General features: G+C 36.3%; 1 protein-coding gene across 1 annotated transcript; it reads left to right on the top strand.

Moving 5' to 3' along the window:
• The first annotated feature begins 20339 nt into the window (after window positions 1-20339).
• Window positions 20340-23961, top strand: LOC149149053 (putative disease resistance protein At1g61300). The gene has a single exon (XM_089439843.1). It carries the CDS (start codon window positions 20619-20621, stop codon window positions 23331-23333), a length of 2715 nt encoding a protein of 904 aa, XP_089295969.1. The 5' UTR covers window positions 20340-20618; the 3' UTR covers window positions 23334-23961.
• Window positions 23962-24598: the final 637 nt, after the last annotated feature.

The raw sequence follows: 24598 nt of genomic DNA, 5'->3' as shown, positions 1-24598 counted from the left end.
GGTGACTGTTTTAACCCATACAAAGACTTCTTTAACTTGCATACCAGTTCTTTCTTACCCTTCACTGCAAAGCCTTCAAGTTGCTTCTTGTAGATCTCCTCTTCCAGATCCCGGTCAAGAAATGTTCTCTTCACATCCATCTGTTCTACCTCAAAATCAAAAGCAGCAGCAACAGATAAAAGTAACCTAATAGAAGTTACCTTGGAAACAGGAGAAAAAATATTACGAAAATCAATTCCCGACACCTGGGAATAACCTTTTGCTACCAACCGAGCTTTGTATTTCTCCACCTTTCCTTGTGCATTTGTCTTCTTCTTGAACACCCATTTGCTACCAATGGGTTTCCTTCTAACCGACAACTCCACCAAATCCCAAGCCTCATTTTTGTGCAAAGATGTTGTTTCATCAACCATGGCCTCTTTCCAGAGTTTTCCATCCTCTGAATCTACTGCTTCCTTCATAGTTCTTGGATCATCATCAGTAATAGATAAAGCAAAATTTGAACAGAAAGCAGATGGACTATACCTTTCTGGCTGCCTTCTTTCTCGAATTGATCTTCTTACACCCGGAGTTTGTGACTCTTCATCTTCTGATTCCTCCTCTGTTGTAGAGTCTAATTCTTCCTCCTTTAGCTCAAACTCTATCTTCTCAGGTTCCTTTCGTTGGAATTCATGTTTAATAACATCTTTCACCTCTCTGAACACCACATCTCGGTTGTACACAACCTTCCTTATTTCTGGGTTCCAAAGCTTATAACCCTTTAAACCATCCTTATACCCAATAAAGATGCACTTTTCATATTTACTATCCAACTTGGTTCGTTTGTCCTTTGGAACATGTACATATGCATCACATCCAAATACCCTCAGATGTGAAAGAGATGGTTTCTTACCAATCCATACCTCTTGTGGAGTCTTATCCTCCAACGCTGATGAAGGTGATCTGTTGACCAGGTAACATGTTGTCTCCATCGCCTCTGCCCAAAATTCTTGTCCTAACCCGACACCACTGAGCATGCTTCTTACCCTTTCCATCAATGTCTTGTTCATTATTTCTGCAACTCCATTTTGCTAAGGTGTATATGGAGTAGTATTTTGTCGTGCTATACCACACTTCTTACATAATTCTTCAAATTCCTTACTGCAAAACTCTCCACCGTTATCTGTCCTCAGCACCTTTATCTTCTTGTCTGTCTGGTTTTCCACCAGAGCATTAAATTCTTTAAACCTGTCAAAGTCTTCAGATTTCCTCTTAAAGAAATATATCCATGTAATCCTTGAGAAGTCATCTATAAATGATACATAGTACACAGAGTTACCCAATGATGGAACCTTCACAGGTCCAAACACATCACTGGCACAAGCTCTAATATTTGTTTCACCCTCTTACCACCAGAGGGGAAACTCACCCCATTTTGTTTCCCATATACACAATTTTCACAAAAATCAAATTCCAGAGAGCTATTACTCATACCTTCTACCATACCTTTATCATGAAGTATTCGAAGGCCCTTCTCTCCAATATGTCCAAGCCTTTGATGCCACAACATGGTCTTCTCTCGAGATACCACTAGATTTTCTGGTCCACTTTGAGGAACCTCAGAACTATTGCAACCATCAACAACAGTGCTACCTTGCAGCTTGTACAGAGTTCCAGTCCGAACTCCCTGCATCAATACCAGTGCTCCCTGAACCATCTTGCAGGTATCCTTCTCGAACACTGTTTTTACACCTGCATCATCCAACTTGCTTACATAAATCATATTTATGGCTAATGCAGGAATATGCAGAACACCCGGAAGTGTTCTAACCCTTCCACCTTGCAACTTCAACTTTACTTTTACGCAACCAACGATTCTAGCCTTCCTGTCATCCCCCAAGAAGGCATCACCACCATCGTATTTCTCATACTCGCAAAACCACTCTCTATGGGGAGTGAAGTGAAAGGATACACATGAGTCAATCAACCATGCCTCATGATCTACATGTGTACTTGAAGAAGCCAAGTACACATCCCCACCTTCATCTGAGGTGGTTTTCGCCTCTATAAAAGGAGCATCATCAGATCCCTTTACAGTCCCTTTTGAACTGCCCTTCCTTTCTACATTTCCAGCACACCACCTTTACAGGTTTTCTTGGAGATTTAGATCTCCCTCTAGATTTAGATCTCACACTCGATGACTTATTTTTGTTTCTGTTCTGGGACCGTCCTTGTACAGACAAGGCATCACCATTCTGGCTCTCCATATTTTTCTGTCTCATCTCCTCCGCCAGCAAGGATGAGACTATTTCATCAAAATGCAAGGCAGTTGCATTGCTACCTATTGCAATAACCAAACTATCCCATGAATCTGGTAGAGAACACAACAAACTAATGCACTTATCTTCATCTAAAATTTTAATATCAATAGATGTTAGCTGACTTACCACATTATTAAATGCATTCAGATGCTCTGTCACCGAGCCTCCATCTTTCATCCTCAGCTTATACAACTTTTTCCACAAGAACAGTTTATTCACCAAAGACTTAGATTGGTACTAAGTCCCTAACTTGTCCCACAAAGCCTTCATCGTAGCTTCCCCTGATACATTCAGCAATACTGAATCTGAGACACGCAATTGTATTGTACTCTTTGCCTTCTGATCCAACTTCTTCCATTCTTCATCGAACACTCTCGTTGGTTTAGTACCCAGATCTACCGCGATCCACTGATCTTTATCCACCAACAGATCCTCCATCTTGAGTTTCCACAACTCAAAACTTTGACCATTAAATTTCTCGATCTCTATCTTCCCACTGCTCACCATCTTCTTTCACCACCAGAATCGATCTCGCAGATCTCCCACTGAATAGGGTCTACCATAGGCCCGAGCGAAACCCCTCAACAACAAAGGCGTCCCCTTGAAGCCAAAATAGCTCTAATACCAAATGTAGGTTTTAACCCCGTACATAAATTACCTGCATATGAATTTTAAAACACAAAAATTAAACAATGCAAGATCATAACACATAAAACACATATACATAGAGATTTTCCCCTGGATTCCAAAAATGGGATTACCAGCTTGATTTTTCATTATATTCCTTCCAATGTTACAATACATATTTATACATGTTGAAGCATCTAATACCATGGACCGAAAACCATCACGTCCAAAACCATGGACCGAAAACCATAGGTAGTTTCACCCAACCTAATATAGGGTCCAAAAAAAAATTTCCTTGGGCTGCCCCAGACCCCGTAGAGGGGGGCTACCTGCCCCCCTCAAACCCCCGGTTCACTACGTAGGTTAGTCATGGAAAGAATATAACACAGCCCAACATCAACATCCAAGAGAAGAGACTTAAGTCATTCACATCTTCCATCCCTTAAAATGGTAAGACAAAGATACCTGCAACATGAATGAATGAATTTCTGACTAATTGTCATTAGGGAAAAACTCAGGAAAAAACTATATTTATGTATTCACTGCTTCTGGATACACTCACATGCTTAAGCTACAGCTCATGTTCAATGAACTAGATTTTCTAATGTCAAACATTTGACAGTCAAGGCTTAGGACTAATTTTCCTCCCTCTAGCCATCCATTTATAGCCAGCAAACTAGCAATATGTCAAACTCATTTACCACATGATCCCTCCCGTTGTTTCCGCCATGGATCGAGCTACTCCCTTGTAACGAATGTGAAGGACGTTGGAGCTTTGGAGCTTTGAGCCGAATAATCTGTGTCCACAACACCTCACAAATCTCACCCTCAAATACCAGTAGGCAATGATTATCCCATGTTAGTGTTCCCTTCAACTTCATTATTAGATTTGAATATGTGTTTCTCAAAATGAAATCCTGAAAGCCATTAATAAAGCACAAATTTTCATGTTATGAATTATTTAACTTGCTCTTTTATTTTTTTGGCATGATATAACTTTGTTTTAAGTTATAGTGTCTCATATTCATTGATAACAATGTTTTGTCAAACCCACATACCCAGCGCAATATGTTCTAATATAAATAAGTGATTTTTGTGTTATGATCATTTTGTGGTTAGCATAAATATGTGAATTTCTTTAAAATAATTATGTTATTGAAGGGTATTTTTTTAATCAAGCCTCTATTTGTAAACAAGTTAATTTATTATGAGAATATTATTTTTGAAGGGAAAAATTTTAAACATAACGTTTTCTGATGGGTGGTATAATAAAGAAAACATAAAAAAAAAACATTGTATGACGGGCAAAAAGAAATCCAAATTCCAACCCTACTTGTGACTATTAAATCATCTAACTTTTAGTTGCACGAAATACAACTTAAAAGAATAAAAAAGTAGTTGTAATTCGTAAAAATAAAAATAAAGAGAGTTGTAATCCTTAAAAAATTGTTGTAGCCCGTAGCAATGGGCATTACATTATTTTGTTATCTTGTGCACAGGCAGATATATCATCGTTTTAATTTGGACTAAAAATTAAATTACTCTCTAATGTTAACATTAATGAAACAATTTAAATTTTTTAGAAATATTTTATTATATTTATTTTAAATTTCATTGGATAATTATTTCTTCTCCGGCGCGATGAATGGTTGTACATTGCAGTCAGTCTCTAATTAGTCTGTGCACAGATGGTTGTCAATTAAAAATAATTCCTCTTCTCCGCTCGATGAATTGTTGTACATTACAATCTCTAATTATTAGTATCTGCAAAGATGCTTGTCAATTAAAAATAATACCTCATATTATAGGCTTATTCAAAATTCAATATTTCTATGAAAACATTTTAAAATTTTGTAATTTTGTATTGGTTCACATGATTCTATTTTATACAATAAAGTTATCCTTTACAACTTAGCATTTTTTAATTGAGATGTACATTTTTGGATAGCCATGAAGTGCTTTAAAGATCCATAGCTTCACCTATATATAATATATTATATAATAATAATAGTATGTTTATGTATTCAAGCTTCTATGATCCATAATGAATTAAACAAAGTCTTTTCGTAGAAATCACATGAGAGAATTTTTTGGCCGAAGCGTTTCGAACCAACAAGTGTGGTTCATCATCAGGACTATCTGTAAGGCCCTATCCTAGGGTCTTCTAACAGATCTATTTCTTTGGAATTTAAATGCAATAAGAGGCAATGATTTACTTTCTTACAAGACTTTTTTAACAATGAAAATTTTACCATTTACATTCTTATCCTTATAACTTATAGTGAACATTTCATTTCAATAAATTTACATGAGTAATCTATAGAGAAATACTTGTACCGGTGGATGGTGGAGATGCCTTTGAGCTGCTACTCCTGCTAAACGCTCCTCTTGACTAACCCAACTGGATTTACCTCCCAGCCAACTAGGAAATAATTCTTAGCCCAGGAAACCTCCACAGGTTCCCTAGCCCTCCGAGCCCAAGCCCAACCAGATGTAGTGTGTCCAAAATGAATAATCCAAACCAAGATGAACAATATCCTCCTCTCAACAAACCCAAGAAACCTCCACAGGTTCCTTAGGTCTCCAAAATCATAGAAATCCTAAAATCACAGCCAACTCAAATCACAGCAACCCCAAAATCAAAGCAAGACCCCCACATGCCCTTTTCTCCCTTCCTCCTTCCCTTTTATACCCTCCCTCTCTTCTCCATCTCAACCACCTCTCATTAATGTCATTAACTTCTCCTCCATCCTTACAGTTGACTTCTTTTCTCCCAAGTAAATCTGGGAGTACATTTGGAAATGTGACATGAATATAAAATTGGGAAATTAATGGGAGAGGACCATGTCTTCTCCCAATTAAATTTGAGAGTACATTTGGGAATGTGAGATATATATATATATATATTGATAATTGAATGGAGAGGACCATGTTTTCTCCCAAGTAAATGTGAGAGTACATTTGGGAATGTGAGATGTAATTAAACGGAGAGGACCATGTCTTCTCCCTAGTAAATGTTAGAGTACATTTGGGAATGTGAGATGCAATTAAATGGAGAGGACCATGTTTTCTCCTAAGTAAATGTGAGAGTACATTTGGGAATGTGAGATGAATATATATAATTTGATATAATGGAAGGAGACCATATCCTACCTAAGATTCAATTTTAGAAGGCAAGTTGAGAATTTGAATAAAATAGAAATAATGAATTTTATATTAGTAAATAAATTTATAGTTTTCAAAATGAAGGTATTCACCAATATTTCTCAATATTTTCCAAGTAATGTAAACATTAATAAAATTTGCATAATAAGATTTAAGTGGGGCATTACATACACGCTTCCTTCAGAAAACTTCGTCCCAAAGTTAGAATGAAAAGATACAAGGAGTTCGAAAGCATAGCAAACCAGAGAGTTATAGCAATATATTTGATAAGTAAGATAATTCCATTACTTCCCATCAAGAGTCTCTAACTAATCTATATCCTCCTATCCATCCTGACCTACTTCCGTTCCCACCCTATCCGTCCTTTGCTACTTTATCAGTGGAAACGGCCATAATAACCACTGATAAAACCAACATGGTGGAAGCGTCGATTACATTGACCTAACTTCCCCAGCAGGCAACTGACAATCATCATCACACATCTAGGGGAGTGTGTCCACCACTGCCCTCCCACGATTCCAGGTTTTGGAGGATACACGGTGGAAAATGCCTCCACCCCTCCTTCACAACTAGGGTCAACGCCCTAACACGAACCACACTATAGAGTTGGTTGGACTTGTCATCGAATAATCCAGTTAGGTAGTCTTGCCACCTGTCATTTGCATTTTACTCATGTCATAAGAGTGCATATCAAGTAGATACAAAATGTAATAGAACAATGTATATTGTACCTTTCCTCATTGTTTGTCTAGACCTTCCCCAATGGAATAGTAGATCTTGGTTATCATATAGTTCTTTCCAATCTGTAGTTTAGTTCTCATCCATGCATATATATAACCACAAAATCGATATAGATACATGATCTTAAACATCATGTTTATCAAGTCCAGTATCCACGTGTCAATTTTTTTGTTGTTCATACTGGAAATAAATCTTACATTAGATAAATCATAATTTCACTAAGTCATTGATTAGATAAATCATATCTACTTAAGCCCTATACGATGCAACAATAACTCTAACAAGTCATGCACTAGATAAATTGTAACCAAGTAAGTCATACATTTGGTCATACATCCAACATTTCCATCATCAATACCAAATCCATCAATTCATTTTCACGTGTCCAACCAAATGTATATAATGTTCATAAATAACAACATGGAACTGCAAAATACAACCTTAACATAGGTAGCTATCTACGTTAAAATGGGCACCATAAACACTCGTGTGACATCCTTGTGGAACCCCTCGATAACAATTAGAGTTGAAACATATTCAACTGTCCGTCATCGAAAATAGCATTTGAACCTGGATATGCTATAAGGTGGTAAGTAACGAATTAGTGCACTATCAATTTCACTAGAAGGTGCTAGTATAAGTTTCATGCGCATAATTTTTTTAATACCTTAGTGAATATAAAAGCCCAACTCTTCCAATTTGTTGGTTTTTCATCTTCCAAACCAATTAGTTAATCTTGAAAATAAAAGACTCAAAACTTCAGAAACTGTTTCCAGCATGATTTTCATACTTTATTTTTTTTTTTTTAAATTGAGAGAAATTTCCTCTAAATGTCAAAGGTTCAAATTTATTATATTTTTAATCATTGAACATTTACCAGTACTAAAACAATTTCATGATATATATTGCAACTCACAATATGACCAGACAAATGAGAAATAATTAAACGAACGGAAAAAATTGCCTTTGCCCTGTTGCTATTAGTATTTCCCTTCTAAATGGCACCTCATTTCTAAGGATGCCTACTCCTTTAACAAGTGGCCAGTGACCATATAAGTTGCGAAGAAAGTTGAGGGTCCTTTTATCCAAAACTAGAGACACATTATTTTTCATAGCATTTTTATTCAACACTAGAATAAGGGTAAGAGTGTATTCTAATATTTTCACTGGTCTTTTATTGACTAAATAATCTTCCATTCTAAAATCCCAAATTCTCTATGATTTGATCTTCTCATTTAATTTATCATTAAAACAACTATCATAGTAAGCCTTACACAAGTTCATGGTATTCAATCTATGTTGTCACTAGAAAATTCCACCACCCATAGAATAATCATTAACGTGACATATATGATATTTCAACACATCATAATCTAAATTCCCATGCTTCACAGTCGTTTACTTCTCAATCTCGAAATTTGTTATTAAGACTTCCTCCATGAAGAATGAAAATATATTATCCGAAAGATAATCCTACTATCCGAAATTGAAAATCTACTATATCTTTAAGAAGAATAATGATAATCTACTATCAACAGAATTAAAATCCACCCTCATATGTAAAATAGAACTGACTACATTATTTAGATTGGAACACATTTTGGGTATAAATTACTGGCTCCATTGTAAAGCTATATATGGATAATAATGGTTCTTGCTGTGCATGTTGAGGAAAAAGGGGTCAGATTAGGTGAAAGTTTGGGAAAATTTTGATAGATATATCAGCAACCTATCACCTAAGGTAAAGGAAGTCTATGTTATGCATTGCAACACTGACCTTGGAACATGCTTCTCGAAACAATTTCAAAAAGAATCCTATGAAGAATGTGGTAATATCTTGCACTTGACATGTGGAATGTAAGGCAGGATTGTACAATCCATCATATAGGAATCACACCACTAGGGTAGGTATGAAACCTACACAAAGACTCTCTCTTGTAAACAAGTATGTTCTTCATTGTATTTTCATCATGTTGTATCCTCTGGATAAGGCTTGAGATTTCCTAATGGAACTCTTACTTGACTTCACATTTTGTTGCCAACCACGATAAAAGTGAAGCTTTCCATATAAGCTAGTTAAAATCATTGCATGGAATTGCCATAGACCTAAACAAGGTTCGGAAAGAAGAAAATGCATGTTATCCAAACTGAAAATGTAAGCTTTTAAAAAGCCTAAAAATGTTAACGGGGTCTTCAATTGGCTTCGGGCAAGACAGTGAAGGTCATTAAACAAAATAGGTAGATTATTCTGAATGATCCATGGTTCAAGGGAAATGCCTTGACTATGCAAGAAAGGAAACATTGGCTAAAACTAGACCTTATGATGAGTAGGTAATACATATTAGTAAATACAATTAGCTATTAAAAAAAATTAACATCTTTTTTATATGTGTTTGTATCATGTAAAATGCGTATGCATATATACATCATGCCTACAATTAGGGAATGAATAGAGTCGATGGTGACTTCTAATGTGTAATTGAGTGTGTGTAAAATTATTATTCTATACAAGGAGAAGCTATATTCATTTAAATTTCTAAGATGCAGCTGAATTCAGAAGCTACCTTTCCTACTCACGGGAACTTTTCTTCCATTGCACAATCAACTAAAATTGATTGAGAAGTTAATAATCTTCATGTTCCACTATCAAGTTTTGGGTTTCTTTAGCTCAGCTAGAAAATCTATTCAGCTTTTCTCATATTTCTCTACCTTTGGTCCACAACAAAGGAATCAACTCCTCAATATTGATGCCAACTTTCCAAAATTATTAAATTCCTAGTGCTCCAAGGAGTGAATCTTCTATCTTGAGTAGTGAAAGATACGAAAAAGGATTTGCAAGACCTAGGCTGATGAAAATTAACTGAACCTTCTTATCTTCAAACCATTTGTAGAGTGCAATACCTAGGCTGGCATTGTCAGTTAAGCTGATGGCCTCCACATGCACCCATTATTGGGAGTGTCATTCCACACTTGAATTTGCAATTCATCAATTGCATGACATTGTCTTTGGAAAGTCAAGACATGACAGATTCAACTATTCAACCATCATAGCTTAATTCTGAACTTAATCCTTAAAACAACATAGAGATTTATCACCCTTTGCTGATTATATCTCGTCTAAATTTCTCCAACATTTTCAACTGATCACATCTCAAACCCTAAGTAGTTCTTAAAAGCTTCATTGATCCGTTAATATCCATCAACCTTTCATCTGCAAGACAACCATAAAGAAATGGATCCAATTTTGATCCAAATCGTGACCCTGTGCAACAAATGGTAACAAAATACCAATGGTACAAATTTCAAATAAATCCTCAAGAGCACCACGACATTCTAAATCCAGACAATGACAGGGGACCTCCCCAACTTTCACTTGTTTTTTTTTTTTTTTTTTTTTTTTTTTTTTTATGAAGTTCACTACTGCTTACAGAAGTAATCAACCAACTATCCACATAGACAAGAGATGAGATATAGACACCAGTACCTCAGCTGTAGAATGAAGAACAAAATCCAGTATAACAATTCTCTGTGAACCTACCTCCCTAACTTTCACTTGGTTTTTTTTTTTTTTTTATATGAAGTTCACTACTGCTTACAGAAGTAATCGACCATCTATCCACATAGACAAGAGATGAGATATAGACACCAGTACCTCAGCTGTAGAATGAAGAACAAAATCCAGTATAACAATTCTCTGTGAACCTCCAGATCCTCTCAAAGAGGAGGCTTTATGTTTATCACCTTCTCCTTCCAAGGCCCAACAACCTCTCATGGATCAGTCATATACCTCCTAGTTCACCATAGGCAATATTCTTAGCAGAGAGGAAACTCAACAAAATCTATGCAGCAACAAAACAAAATTCCAATTGAAAAATTGTCACCATCTATAACACTGAGTTGGATCTTTCACTGGCCCTCTTTCTCATGCCCTTGTCAACACAATAGATTTTCAATACAATGATCATGAAGGAAAGGAACTTCAGCCTCTGGATCTAGGTTCCAGATTCACAATCACATCATTGAAGCAACAACCAGTGTTTGTACCCACATCTAATCTGATGGCAAGTCCTGTACCTCAAGTGGCTCTCTATTCTTTTTACACCCATTCCAGTTATTTACCATAAAAGTTTGTTTGTCTTCTTTCTTTTTAATTTAATCTGCCAGGTAACTTTGAACTTAGTTCTAATACCAACTGATCTGAAATTTTTAGAAGTGGAATTTTTTTAAAGTTACAAATGCTTTGTGGAAATATAGAAGCTATGAGTTTATTTCTAATGCATAACTGAACCATATTAATTCCTGCAGTGTTTCATGCCCTCAATACCAAGATTTTTGTGGAGAAAACCCTCCCAAGGTATGAAAACTTCACCACTAGACATATTCTATTTTTCTTGTAACCAAAGAGTAAGTTTCACAGAGTTCTGTGTGAAATTCACATTGCATTAAGCTACTATGACTTCGTACATATCTCTTGAGTTTCCTACAGAAACACTCTGAACTCCCTTGCTGTCTTTTCAGCCCGCTACAAGAAGAATGACCTCCTTTTTTTTTTCATCTGCCATTCTACCTTTGCCAGGAATTATCTTTGATGACAGATTATCTAGTGGCGAGGTAGTTAGGTCCACGTGGGTTTAAAATGGCAGATTTTCCCTCCTTAGTGTACTTTTTTTTTCAATCTTTTATGGATTATTTATAGTATAATGGATCTATGCTAGAGTATATATATTGTTAAGTGACAAGTTGCAATCAGACACAATGACTCACATTATGATATTCGCCAGAGGTTTAAAATACATATGCCTATGTCACTGAGCAAGATTAAAGTTTTAGTGCAATGAATCAATCTGTACAGTGTAAATAAGCAAAATTCCGACATAGGTATAAAGTTACAGAGTCTTGCCTAATTTAAGAAACAAATGATTGTATTCATTGATAAAAATTGCCTTTGAGAAGACCAACTGAAATAAAATTGTAGCAATGAATAATTAATTCACATGTAACTGATGATGACAAAAAAAACCAGGCAAAATCCATACATAGGTATAAAGTTACAGAGTCTTGCCCAATTTAACAAACAAATAATTCATTGATCATAAATTCCTTTGAGAAGACCAATTGAAATATAGTTGCAGCAATGAATAATTAACTCACATGTAACTGAAGATGATGAAAGGCAACCCAGTATATCCAGACAGTTGGATCTCAAAAATTTGTGCATCGTCAGACAAAAACCTTCCTAATCAGAATCCAAAACGAGTCTCTTTGGACAAACCTTAAGACATTCGACTATCATCAATATCTGAAGTGAGCCTCTAGGTTGTAGGTTTCTTCAAATGAATGACCCAACTTAGCCAGGAAGAAACAATAGATTTAGGGGGACAGATTCACACCTCATTTTACAGTTACAATGCTCAATTTCAATGGCTATCTATATCACACCCAGTAAAGCTCCCAACATATCCATGGATTCTGGAACTTAGAATTACAAGAATATCACTATCATCCTCGTACCCAAGTCTTCACCGTGCAGGTATATAGACCTTTTTGGTATGATACATGGCTTCAAATTTGGTCAATGGTGACATCATACAAAAATTAAGAATATGTGTAAATAAGAAGCCTGAACGAAGCCAGGTCAAGTTGTTTGATAACGAATTAGATGTTGGATAAATAAACAATGTTTGACTAGGATTATTTGGGATTTTGGATACAAATTTCTGTTGCATAAAAGCAATTTTGGTTGGTTAAGATGGGCTTATATAGCTGAGGAGCTGCACCGATGTCTAGAACTCCTTGTAGCCTATATGCTTCTTCCATCCAAACTCTGACCAGAAACAACTGTCTTTTCTTGAGAGTCACACACTTGAGACCTAAATTTGTAGCCAAACTTTGACATGAAATTACAAGCCTAGCTACTTAGTGCTTCCTTAGGTTTATTAATCCTTTGAATCGCCTATCTCATGGCAGAACACTCTCTTTCCAGGTCATTCACTTTAAACCTAATTGTATCCATATCCATGCATACACCTAGCCAGTCCTTGACATGACCCCAGAGAGATGAAACACAACATCCAGAGGTTGTGTCACTGCCTCTACAGTCTCAATATTCACTCAAAACCTGCATATGGCCTCCCACGACCTCCAACTAACTTCTAGACTACAAAATTTATTAATGAAGGTTCATACAACCCTTTAGTTCAGGGAGTTTGCTGAGAGGGGTTGTCCAATAGCCAATGGTCCCTTCAAGTAATGAATTATCATTCCAACGATTTCATCAATTCACTGTTGCTAATTTAGGGGGATTCCTAAGGATTTTTTTATTTGCTTGGGGCGCTCTAAATCCATCTTTTGGCGTTTCAGAGGAAGTATCGTGATCGTATTTTCAGGATTTCGGCCTTTATTTTCCAGATCCTGTAAGTTGCTTATGGTGTAAGACTAAGCATAATGGCAGCACAAATGGAAGTTGTAGATTATCATAGTCTCTCCAGGAGAGAGCTTTAGAACCTGTGCAAGAAACATGGAATACCTACAATAAAACAAATGCTTACATGGCAGATGCTCTTAGTTCACTCTCTAAGGTTGATCACCACAGTGGGTTTGGTTCAGTGAACTCTAGAACCTTATCCGAGGATGAAGGAAGTCAATCTACCCCATCTCAAATAAAAGATGAGAATGAAATGGGTGATACTGTTACCTCAGCAGATACTAAGAAGAATTACCATTCACCTTCTAAAATTGGATCAAAAGGGATTGAACTAATGGAGGAAGATACTGCACTTGTAGTGAAGGATACTTATCTGGAAGACTTGGCTGGAAAAGATGCACACAGAGTAATGGGTTTAGGTGATGCAAGTGGGATATTTGAAGGACAATGTTTGATATTGTGTATTAAATCCCATGCTGATGGTGAGGATGATCTTGGTTAGCGTATGAAGACGCTGATAAAAAATTTGCAGAGGGCTCACAAAACGACATATCTAGGTCCTCTCCATTCAATCAATCCAGTTAAGATTTTAGGCTGAGTTGTTATAAAGGTGGCCTCTATGGTAGTTAATCCACCAAATTCACCCAGAACTTACACCTGGCCTAGGCTAGCCCATTAAGATATGCCACTGAATTCACCTAGGACTTACACCTGGGCTCGTCCATTAAGATATGTCGCATTAATGGGCTATCAAGGTCACTGAGATTTGTCATTTTTCTCCAAGATTTCTGCTCGTATGCATTATATTTTTATGAATAGAATCTCGATGAGTCTAATACTGTTTTTCTAGATATTGAACTTGCACTGCATATGAAACGACCTAAGCTCCAGAATTTCAATATTACATAAAAAAAATGTGAACTCAAATGAAGAAACGAAACTGACTATCAGAGTTTATTCACTTTCTTGTCAACAGAGGGTCAGCTTTCAGAAGGCATTTCCTTTCTTTTCAATTGAGGGCCAGTCAGTGTTCAAGCAGCCAAAACAACAACTAGCAGAATAAATGAATGCATGAATTATTTAGTCTACCCTCAGACCAATTGGTCCCTCAGTTTCAGAGGTTATTCACTTTCTTCTCAACAGAGGGCCAGATAGTGTTCAGGTAGTTAAATCAACAGCTAGCAGAATAAATGAACACATGAATGATTTACTCTGCCCTCAGACCAATTAGTCTATCAGACATTTTGATATAACTGTGCTGGGATATTTGGATATTCATCCAGTCCCAGATGCGGTATTTAAATCCAATGGCCACCACATTACTGTGGCAACATGTCTTGAGAAGTTTTGAACCAGGTCTAAGTACTGAAGGTACTTTGAGCACAAAATGTGATAGGATTCATTCAAAAGCCTGCTTGATTTACTCATACGCCGCCTCTCACTATCATATCATACGTATGGGTATACAGTTATCAGGTAGCAATGCAAAATTTCAATTTAGATGACAGCTATGAGAACATAATACTTATCATATTACTGTAGCAACCAACTAACCAACCTGCTCAACATCATCCCGATCAAAATCCTCTCGCTTTTGGGTGCCATAGATTCCTGCATCCTCTGCATCAACACCACGTTGGTTGAACTTGAGCCAGCACATTACTTGCCCTTTACAACAACTTCCATTTGTATTGAAGAGTCATTTACTATCGTAGAGGCTAAAAAAAATGCCCCACAACCATCTTGCTTTCCATCATTGGCGCTGTAAATATCGCTTATGAAATCCCTTTGAGTAGCAAGATACCTATCCCGATCGTTCGCATACAACTTGCCACTGTAGAGGTTAATTATTAAGGAGGTTTATTACACAAAACAACCAGCTTTACTTGGCTGTCATTCCAGGCTATTTCAAGGTTAAAATTCTAAGATTTTTGGTGTCGTTATCAAATACAAAGAGGGGGCATAGCCAAGTATCAAAACATTGCAATTTTTGATATTTAAGATTGAGCCACAACCATCCTGTGGTATTGTAGATGAAATCGGTGGCAGAGTCCAAGTGGTTTAAGGAGACACACTTGAAATCTGTTGGCAGAGTAGACTCAACACACATCATAAGGAACCTGATGATCTGGATTGATGTCTCAAGGCCGCTGCTATTCAAATGAAATCTCAGGCTCCGGATAGCTACAAAACTGGTTTCTATTGCTTTTCATGGCAATAAGGAGGGTATCTTTTTTTGTTTTTCTTTTCAGTCTAAAAATAATTTGTTATTTGAATATATTTTAGGATTATAAGTCCTTACAAGCTCTTTATAAAGGAATTTGGGGTTTAGTGGGCTTTGGGTCCAGATTTTGAACCTGACTCTGATACCATGTGTAAGGCCCTATCTTAGGGTCTTCTAATAGATCTATTTCTTTGGAATTTAAATGTAATAAGAGACAATGATTTACTTTCTTACAAGACTTTTTAAACAATGAAAATTTTACCATTTACATTCTTATCCCTATAACTTATAGTGAACATTTCATTTCAATAAATTTACATGAGTGATCTATAGAGAAATACCTGTACTGGTGGCTGGTGGAGATGTCTTTGAGCTGCTGCTTCTGCTGAACGCTCCTCTTGACTAACCCAACTGGATTTACCTCCCAGCCAACTAGGAAACAATTCCTAGCTTAGAAAACCTCCACAAGTTCCCTAACCCTCTGAGCCCAAGCCCAACCAGATGTAGTGTGTCCAAAATGAATAATTGAGACCAAGATGAACAATATCCTCCTCTCAACAAACCCAAGAAACCTCCACAGGTTCCTTAGGTCTCCAAAATCATAGAAATCTTAAAATCACAGCAACCCCAAAATCAAAGCAAAACCCCCACATGCCCTTTTCTCCCTTCCTCCTTCCCTTTTATACCCTTCTTCTCTTCTCCATCTCAACCACCTCACATTAATGTCATTAACTTCTCATCCATCCTTACAGTTGACTTCTCTTCTCCCAAGTAAATTTGGTAGTACATTTGAAAATGTGATATGAATATAAAATTGGGAAATTAATGGGAGAGGACCCTGTCTTCTCTCAAGTAAATCTGAGAGTACAATTGGAAATGTGAGATGAATATATATATTGATAATTAAATGGAGATGACCATGTCTTCTCCCAAGTAAATGTGAGAGTACATTTTGGAATGTGAGATGTAATTAAATGGAGAGAACCATGTCTTCTCTTTAGTAAATGTGAGAGTACATTTGGGAATGTGAGATGTAATTAAATGGAGAGGACCATGTCTTCTCTTAAGTAAATGTGAGAGTACATTTGGGAATGTGAGATGAATATATATAATTTGATGTAATGGAAGGAGACCATATCCTACCTAAGATTCAATTTTAGAAGGCAAGTTGGGAATTTGAATAAAATAGAAATAATGAATTTTATATTAGTAAATAAACTTATAGTTTCCAAAATGATGGTATTCACCAATATTTCTCAGTATTTTCCAGGTAATGTAAACATTAATAAAATTTGCATGATAAAGTTTAAGTGGGGCATTACACTATCTGGTCTTGATGATGAACCACACTTGTTGGTTCAAAACGCGTCAGCCAAAAAATTCTCTCATGTGATTTCCACCGAAAGACTTTGTTAAATAATAGTATATATTATGTGAATTAATTAGATTTATAATTATAATATTAATTAATTTATTTTAATTATTTAAAATAAATAATAATTTATATTTAATTTCGTCATGAATATATTATATTTTTTAATTAATTAAAAATAATTTAAAGTTATTATATTAAAAAAAATTAACCGTTAATCATTTATAACCAAATGTAATGCACACTCATATAAAAACATGTGGTGTATTTTTGAAAACTCTAAAGTTAAAAGTTTTCGCTATATTTACTATATAAATATATGTATATTTATATATCTTTATATTTTATTGTTAATGTATTTTTTATGTGATGGTTAATTGTAAAATTTGATGGGTAGTCTTACTATTTAGTTTTAACAAAAATAATATACACATAAATCATAGGTTTTTGGAAAACCCAAATCGAGAAAAGTTGTTCAATAGACCTATTATTCCCTTGACCAAATATGACCAATTTTGCTAAGTGAACCTTCACCACTCACCTCTAGACGCATTAGAATGGAGTATCTCTAAGCCTCTTAGAGGACTCATTACAATGGATTATCCCCAAGCGTTTTAGAGACTTCATTACAATGGAGTATCCCCTAGCCTTTTAGAGGTTTCATTATAATGGAGTATCCCCAAGCCTTTTAGAGGCTTCATTATATGCAATCCATGGGCTCTAATAAAGCACGGGCTTCCCAACCATTGTAGACCTACCTCTTTGACTATTTCACCTAGTATTTCACATAGTCAAGTGTAACTTATCATTCTCCCTTTAAACTTGACTTGGGGTTTTCTTTAAATCCAACCAAGTAATCCTTCACTACTCGCCTCCAACCCTACCACCTCAAAGTCTATAACTAGGATGTTCGAGAATCTAGCATGCCCTCCCCTATCACCTAGGTCTATGTCTGAACTTTACTGATAATTAACCAAGGGTACACACTCCTAACCATGTATTACATTTAGGGGTGTCAAGAGAGGGAGGGGTTATGTATAGCCTCAATGAAAATTTGGTTATAAGATATGCATGGGGATTGAGAACTATGACCAACAATTAAGTTAAATTGCATGGCATGTTGCAAGGCTTGCTACTGGAAAAAGCTTCCCAAGTAACTCATATAATCATATCCTTGGAGGTTCAATTATCATAATTCAACACCTTCTCACCAGAACTTATCCAAAAGATAATCACTTTGAAAACCTTTTGGAAAGAATCAAAGTGTTGCTAGATGAATTCCCTCATAAAAAGTTCTTTCATATTCCATGAAAGAAAAACTTTGAGGCTAACAAGTGTGCCAACTATGCATGCCATGTAAGTGTGCCATTTTAAAGGATTTTGGAACTTTAAGAAATGATGAGTTCAAGATAAAATATAAAAGCACGTTGAACTATTTATAGATGTCTAACAACATGGAAGTTTTTTAGTGTAAAAATGGTATAACCTTGATAGTGGACTTGTAGCTCAATTAATCCCTAATTGATACCTCATTGTTGATGTAAAATAAAAAATTAGGTGCTTAATTCAACTCTTAGTAAGTGTTTTTTAGATGGTGAGAACTTTGTTCATAAGATTAAATACTAATCACTTGGGTACATTGTCAAATAACCTAGTCTAGTGTTTGGGTTAAAGTTCCATATTTGCAAGTAAAATATCTTAGGTTCTATCCTTAAATGGTTTTGGGAGATAAAATCAAAAGTTACAGTGACATGTGGTATCAATGCAAAATTAAACTTTTATGTCATTGCTTGTTTTTTAAAATCTTTTCATTTCTCAATTTTGAGTTATATTGTTATGTCATCTTCATGTTCTTTTATGCTTCTAAATATCTTTAATCCTTATTTGAACTTAAAAACTCATTCTTATTTTTCAAAGTTCAATAATTAAACTAAGCGACAAAAAACGCTAACTATACAGACAAAATTCGAAGCAAATTAACGATACTTAAATATAAATATAATAAAGACAGGAATTAATAATAACCCTATTCGCTAATTTCTTTTCCTAAATATTTTAATAAAATTCAAAAATTCTTATTAGAAAAACAAATTTGAAAAAACACGTAACTTAAAAAATTCTCCATCTGATTTTTTTAATTAAATAAAGACCGAAAATAAATTGTAACATTTATGAATTCTGCTTTTCTTTTCGAATAAAAGAAAATGAGATTGGAATATATGAATGCCACTAGGACAAGTTAATTAAATAAAGACCCAAGATAAATTGGAACAGATTTGAATTCTGCTTTTCTTTTCGAAGAAATGAAAATGACATTGGAATATATGAATGTCACTCGGAAGAGCATCCGAACCTAAAATACAAAACAACTTGCTGGTAAAAATTCGATGCGGGTTGTACTGTGGTTTGACAATAAATTTATTTGGGCGAATCTTGGGAGACAGCAGTTCAAATTTCATTGAGTACACTGGTTTTTGGGCGAATCTTGGGAGACAGCAGTTTAAATCTCATCGAGTACACTGGCTTACCTATAAAAGAGGCAGATTCCCCAATCTCGTCTTGGCAAGAGGATTGATCCTAAATCTTTCATAAATTAAAACAGACAGTTAACAATTCACCATATGATTAAAAAAAAAAAATCGATACAGATCCATGTCATGGTATCATCTCTAAAATTAAAAAACAACTTGCTTTTAAATATTCGATGAGGCTCCACGTTATGATATGATTTGAAATTAAAATACACAGTAGTGAAATTATTTGAAATTGAAATATACATTTTGAAATGCAAATCATGTTTATAATTTAATTTTATTATTAAAAAATAATATCATATTTATTTTTAATTATATTTATAAATTTGTTATTTAGTAATTTTATCATATTTATAGATATTTTTTCAAATTAAAAAAATATAATATATATTATATTTATTAATGGGATGTTTAAAAATCGTAGACTACCCAAAGCAAAGTTATGCAGGTAGAGATTAATGTTATAAAATTCCATCATTATAATGAAAATAACCATTGAGTAATGATCCTGCTCTATCTAAAATCATATAATTGTTGAAGACTTATTGATTGACGATTCCATTTTTATTAATTTTACTCCGTTTAAATTTAGAAGTCTGGTTTAACTATTTTATATTATAGATCTATTTATATTTAATATTATTTTAAATATATAAATAAATTTAATTATAATATTTCACTGCCCATTCCGATGAATTTGTATTAAATTTTAAACAAAAATAACTTAAAAAAAACAGTAAAAAAGCACTTATCCTATCGCAAACTGACATTCGCGGATAGCAGCCAGAGATGGCTGTCATCACTGTTGGTTTGACAAACTGAGTTTGATAGGTTTTTCCACCTTTTGAAAAAAAAAAAAAAAAAAAAAAAAAAAAAAAAAAACGCTATTTGGATGTTAAAGTAATGTAGCTACTTGTGGTACACCCTCTAAATTCAAAGTGCTTCCCAGCTGTTCAGTACGAATGATGGTCGACATCACTGTCGGAACAGCATCATATTAATAATCATGGTGGGAGGCTAGCCCATTCCGTGACACTGTAAATGTTCGCAGCCCTTCCCAAATTGAGTGAAGCAGACTGCTATTTTCGCAGCCCTTCCCAAATTGAGTGAAGCAGACTGCTATTTTCGCTGGTGATTATAATAGCTTTAAGAGGGTTTCTACTCTTCCGTCTGAGACTCGGGTAGTTTCTTTATTTTGGTTCGGCAGACTGCAGGGTTTCTGTGAAGCAAAATGGCTGGCGAGGCGATTGGTACTGGAGCTGCAGCCAATGTTGGGAGCAGCATTTTTATCAAAATTGTTAAAGAGGTGAAAACGGTCGTTTCTGTGCATCAGGCTGTCAGGGGCATGGAAGCTAAAGTTCGACATCTGAGCGGTGGAATAGATGACATAAAGAAGAGGCTCAGTCAAGAACAAGGAAACCCTAAACAAATAGTGAAGATTTGGCTGGATGAGGCGGAGAAGGGTATAAGAACTTCGCAATCTATTAAGGACAAGTACCAGCAAAGCAAGTATTGCCTATTTTGCTGCCCTAACATCGTCTGCTGGTACAGGATCAGCAAAGATATCAGACATTGGGAACAGAATGTTGCTAAACTTGAGTTAGAGCTGTCCAATTTTCCTCCAGGTGGAGAATACGTGGACTCTGCTCCGCCCACCCAGATGCCCATTGAAATCCCCAAATCTGGTTTCACTGGAGACGCAATACGATCTGCACAGTCGAGGATTGAGACGTGGCTAACCCTAGATAGCAGCGAGATCCGAACTATAGGCATCTATGGCATGGGTGGCGTTGGCAAGACGTCGCTTGTTCAGACCATCAACAACAGCCAGAAGGTAAGCAACTTATTTGATCTCATCATTTGGGTAACAGTCTCCAAAGACTACACTGACGCAGATTTACAAAGTTGCGTCGCAGATAGATTAAAATTAAAAATTTTTCCAGAGAAATCCAATTTTGAAGGGCGAAAAAATATGTTGTGCTCTTATTTAAAGGAGAAAAAATTCCTTCTTATATTAGATGATATGTGGAAGAGTCTTGATCTTCGAAAGTTAGGAGCGTCCTCGAGTGAAAGAGGCTCAAAAATTATTCTCACAACTCGGAATAAAGCTGTGTGTACTGGAATGGATGCGGAAGAGATGATACCGGTGGATCCGCTGACAGAGGACGAGGGTTGGGAGTTGTTTCGTACCAGAGCATTTAGGAATGGAGATGTTCCAGCGGACAAAGAGGATGTTGCTAAGGAAATTGCAAAGGAATGTAAAGGTTTACCACTCGCTATAATTGTAATTGCTGCAGCAATGGCACACTATCCTTATCGACATGAGTGGGAACTGGCTTTGCATCAGATGCAAACAATTGATGAAAGGTTTTATGACACCCACGATGAAGTTGAGGAAAAGCTATTTCAGCATCTCAAATGGAGTTACAATGTTCTACCAGATTATTTGAAGACTTGCTTTGTTTATTTTGCAGCTTATCCTGAAGACAGAATAATCATGTGTGAAGAAGTGATAGAAATGTGGATCGCAGAGGGCCTGGAAGGGCTTGTTAAAGGTGTTGGACAGAGCTATTTGCATGATACAGCGCACAGTTTTATCAGCTTGTTAAGGGATCGCTGTTTGATTCAGGCGACAAAGACAGATATTACTGGAAGGATTGAGCAAGTTAAAATACACGATGTCCTCCGTGACCTGGCGACTCTCAATGCCCAAAAGGAGCACAAGTGTTTTTTCAAATCGGGTCAGAATGTGAGGGATTTTCCTGTTGAGGAAGATACCAAGGGCTGGGCAAGAATGTCACTCATGAAAAACACTCTCCGCTCATTGCCAATAACATTCACATGCTCATCCGTTTTAGTTCTCACGTTAAGGGTGAATCCTGGCATTGATGCTGTTCCGGGTAGCTTCCTGCAGGGAATGCCCTCGCTGAGGGTGCTGGATCTTAGTGACACTCGCATAACGTCTTTACCATCTTCTATTGGAGACATGAAACAACTTGCCTCTCTCCAACTCTTCAGAACAGGCATCCGGGAATTGCCGGAATCCATTGGCGACCTGAACAGGCTTCAATTCTTGAACGTTGGTTTCTGCGAGCAGCTCCAGTGTCTTCCAAAGAGGATAACCGAACTCAAATCTCTGAGGGCCCTCGACATATGGGGATGCAAAAAGTTGAGCTTTCTTCCGCGTGGAATTTCGGAATTGGTTTCACTGGAGAGATTGAGGATGAAAATGAGCATTCCATTGGATTTCGAGGAGGCGCCAGGCGCAAGTGCAGAAAGAAGTTATGCTTGTTTAAAGGACCTGCAAAGTTTGAGCAGCCTCAGGAATTTCGCAGTAGAAGTAAAATCGCCGGTTAAGGAGGGGGTTATTGGAAGTTGGTCGATGATGAGAAATCTGTGGCTGGATTTCAATCGTGCAAATCAAGATAAACTTCCACAGGACATGAAGAAGATGAAAGATCATCTGGAACTTTTCTGCCTATGTCGTTGCGATTTGGAGCTACTGCCTAATTGGATTAGCGATTTCCGAAAGCTCGCATACCTTTTGCTCAAGAGTTGTAAGCGGTTGAAAGAGCTACCCGTGGAGTTGCTTGAATTGCCAGGTTTGAGAGGGCTGTCGATAGAAGATTGTGATACGTTGAAGGAAATGGAGCTCGGAAGGCCAGGCTGTTTTACAATGCTGGAGAAGTTGAGTCTTAAGAACTTAAAGTCGTTTGATTGTCTGCAGGGAGCAACAAGTTCAAGTGGAGGGTTGGGAGACGGAACGTTACCCATGCTCAAGTCTTTCACAGTAAATAAATGTGAGAAACTGAAGACATTGCCATTGGGATGGGATAAGTTAAAATATTTGGAGGAAATAAGAGGCGAGAAGGATTGGTGGGATGCAATCCAATGGCAGGATGTCAACCTGAAAACTTCCCTTGAAAGTAAGTTCAGGAGTTGGTAGTTTTTTTCTGTGGGAGGGCTCTGGTACCTGTTGCAGAGTTTAGTGTGTGTCATTTATGAATTTCATTGATTCACTTTCCAATGTAATATTGCATGGGTAATTAATATGGCTGAGTTAAAAGCTGTGTATCTTTTGGGGATTGCCTTGGAGAGGAAGCTGCATGGGATGATGGTTTTTGGTCACTCCAAACTCATTGTGGAGTGGTTTAGGGGGAACACTACAAAAGAGGCCGCGGAACTTCATGTTACCACTGCACAGGGAAGGGGGTTCTGTTGTCACAGTTTCATAAAGAATTCAACCTACGATGGATGTGTTTTGGTATGACCTGGTAGCACTGCACAGGGAAGGGCTCTGTTGCACAGGGAAGGGCTCTGTTGTCACAATTTCATATGGTATATATTCAGAATACGATGAATGTATTTTATGATGAGCTTTCCCGGAGGGTTCTCAGATGGGCATACTGCTGATAGCTGAGCATAAAATGGGGTTTCTTCATATTGCCGACGAATGGGACGTGTCAGTAACTTTTATGTTTTTGTCGAGGGACCTCTGTTTTTCTATCGGTAAGGTACTGCTTTGTCATTTGCTATCACCAACTACTAGCGCTGCTTCTTATTTTGTCCATTCATACTATGAGGGACAAGTTTTTCTTTTCGTTAGGGATAAATTTCCGAATTCAGGTGGTTGCTTTTTTTTTTAAATATTTTCTTAAAAAAAAATAAAAACTTCCTTTTGTTTTTATAATTATAATTTTATTTTAAAAAGATTTCACTTCTATATAAAATATGGGTGGAACAAGTTGATCCATAAATTAGAGTTTTTATAATTATAATTTATTTTAAAAAGATTTCATTTCTCTATAGAAAATAGATTAAACAAGTTGGTGTAAAACTGCTTCTGCTTGACTAAGAGCTTGTCTTCTTCTGACGTAAACGGCCCAAGACCTAGAGGCATCTGGCAGGAGTGAAAGCCTGTTCCCTTATGGACCACCAGCGGGTTATTACAGGTGGCGTGGTTTTCCTTGATAATGATGATGAGTCAAACCTACATTCGGGGATAGTACCCAGAAATGGCTGTCATCACTGTTGGTTTGACACCTGAATTTGATAGATTTTGCCACCTTCAGAGAAAAAAATATATATATATATATATAAATTGAACAAGTTGATTCACAAATCAAAGTTGGAGGAGCCCTTTAGCCCTTTAGAAGACATTTTCAATATAAGCAGGTAGGGACTCATTTTCAATATAAGCAGGTAGGGACT

This window comes from Pinus tabuliformis, chromosome 9 (genome assembly GCF_031772625.1).
Source record: "Pinus tabuliformis cultivar Carrire ecotype Pingquan chromosome 9, CPIR1, whole genome shotgun sequence".
Lineage (NCBI taxonomy): Eukaryota > Viridiplantae > Streptophyta > Pinopsida > Pinales > Pinaceae > Pinus > Pinus tabuliformis.
The sequence above is the reverse complement of the archived record's forward strand: the minus strand, read 5'-3'. Positions and strand labels throughout refer to the sequence as shown.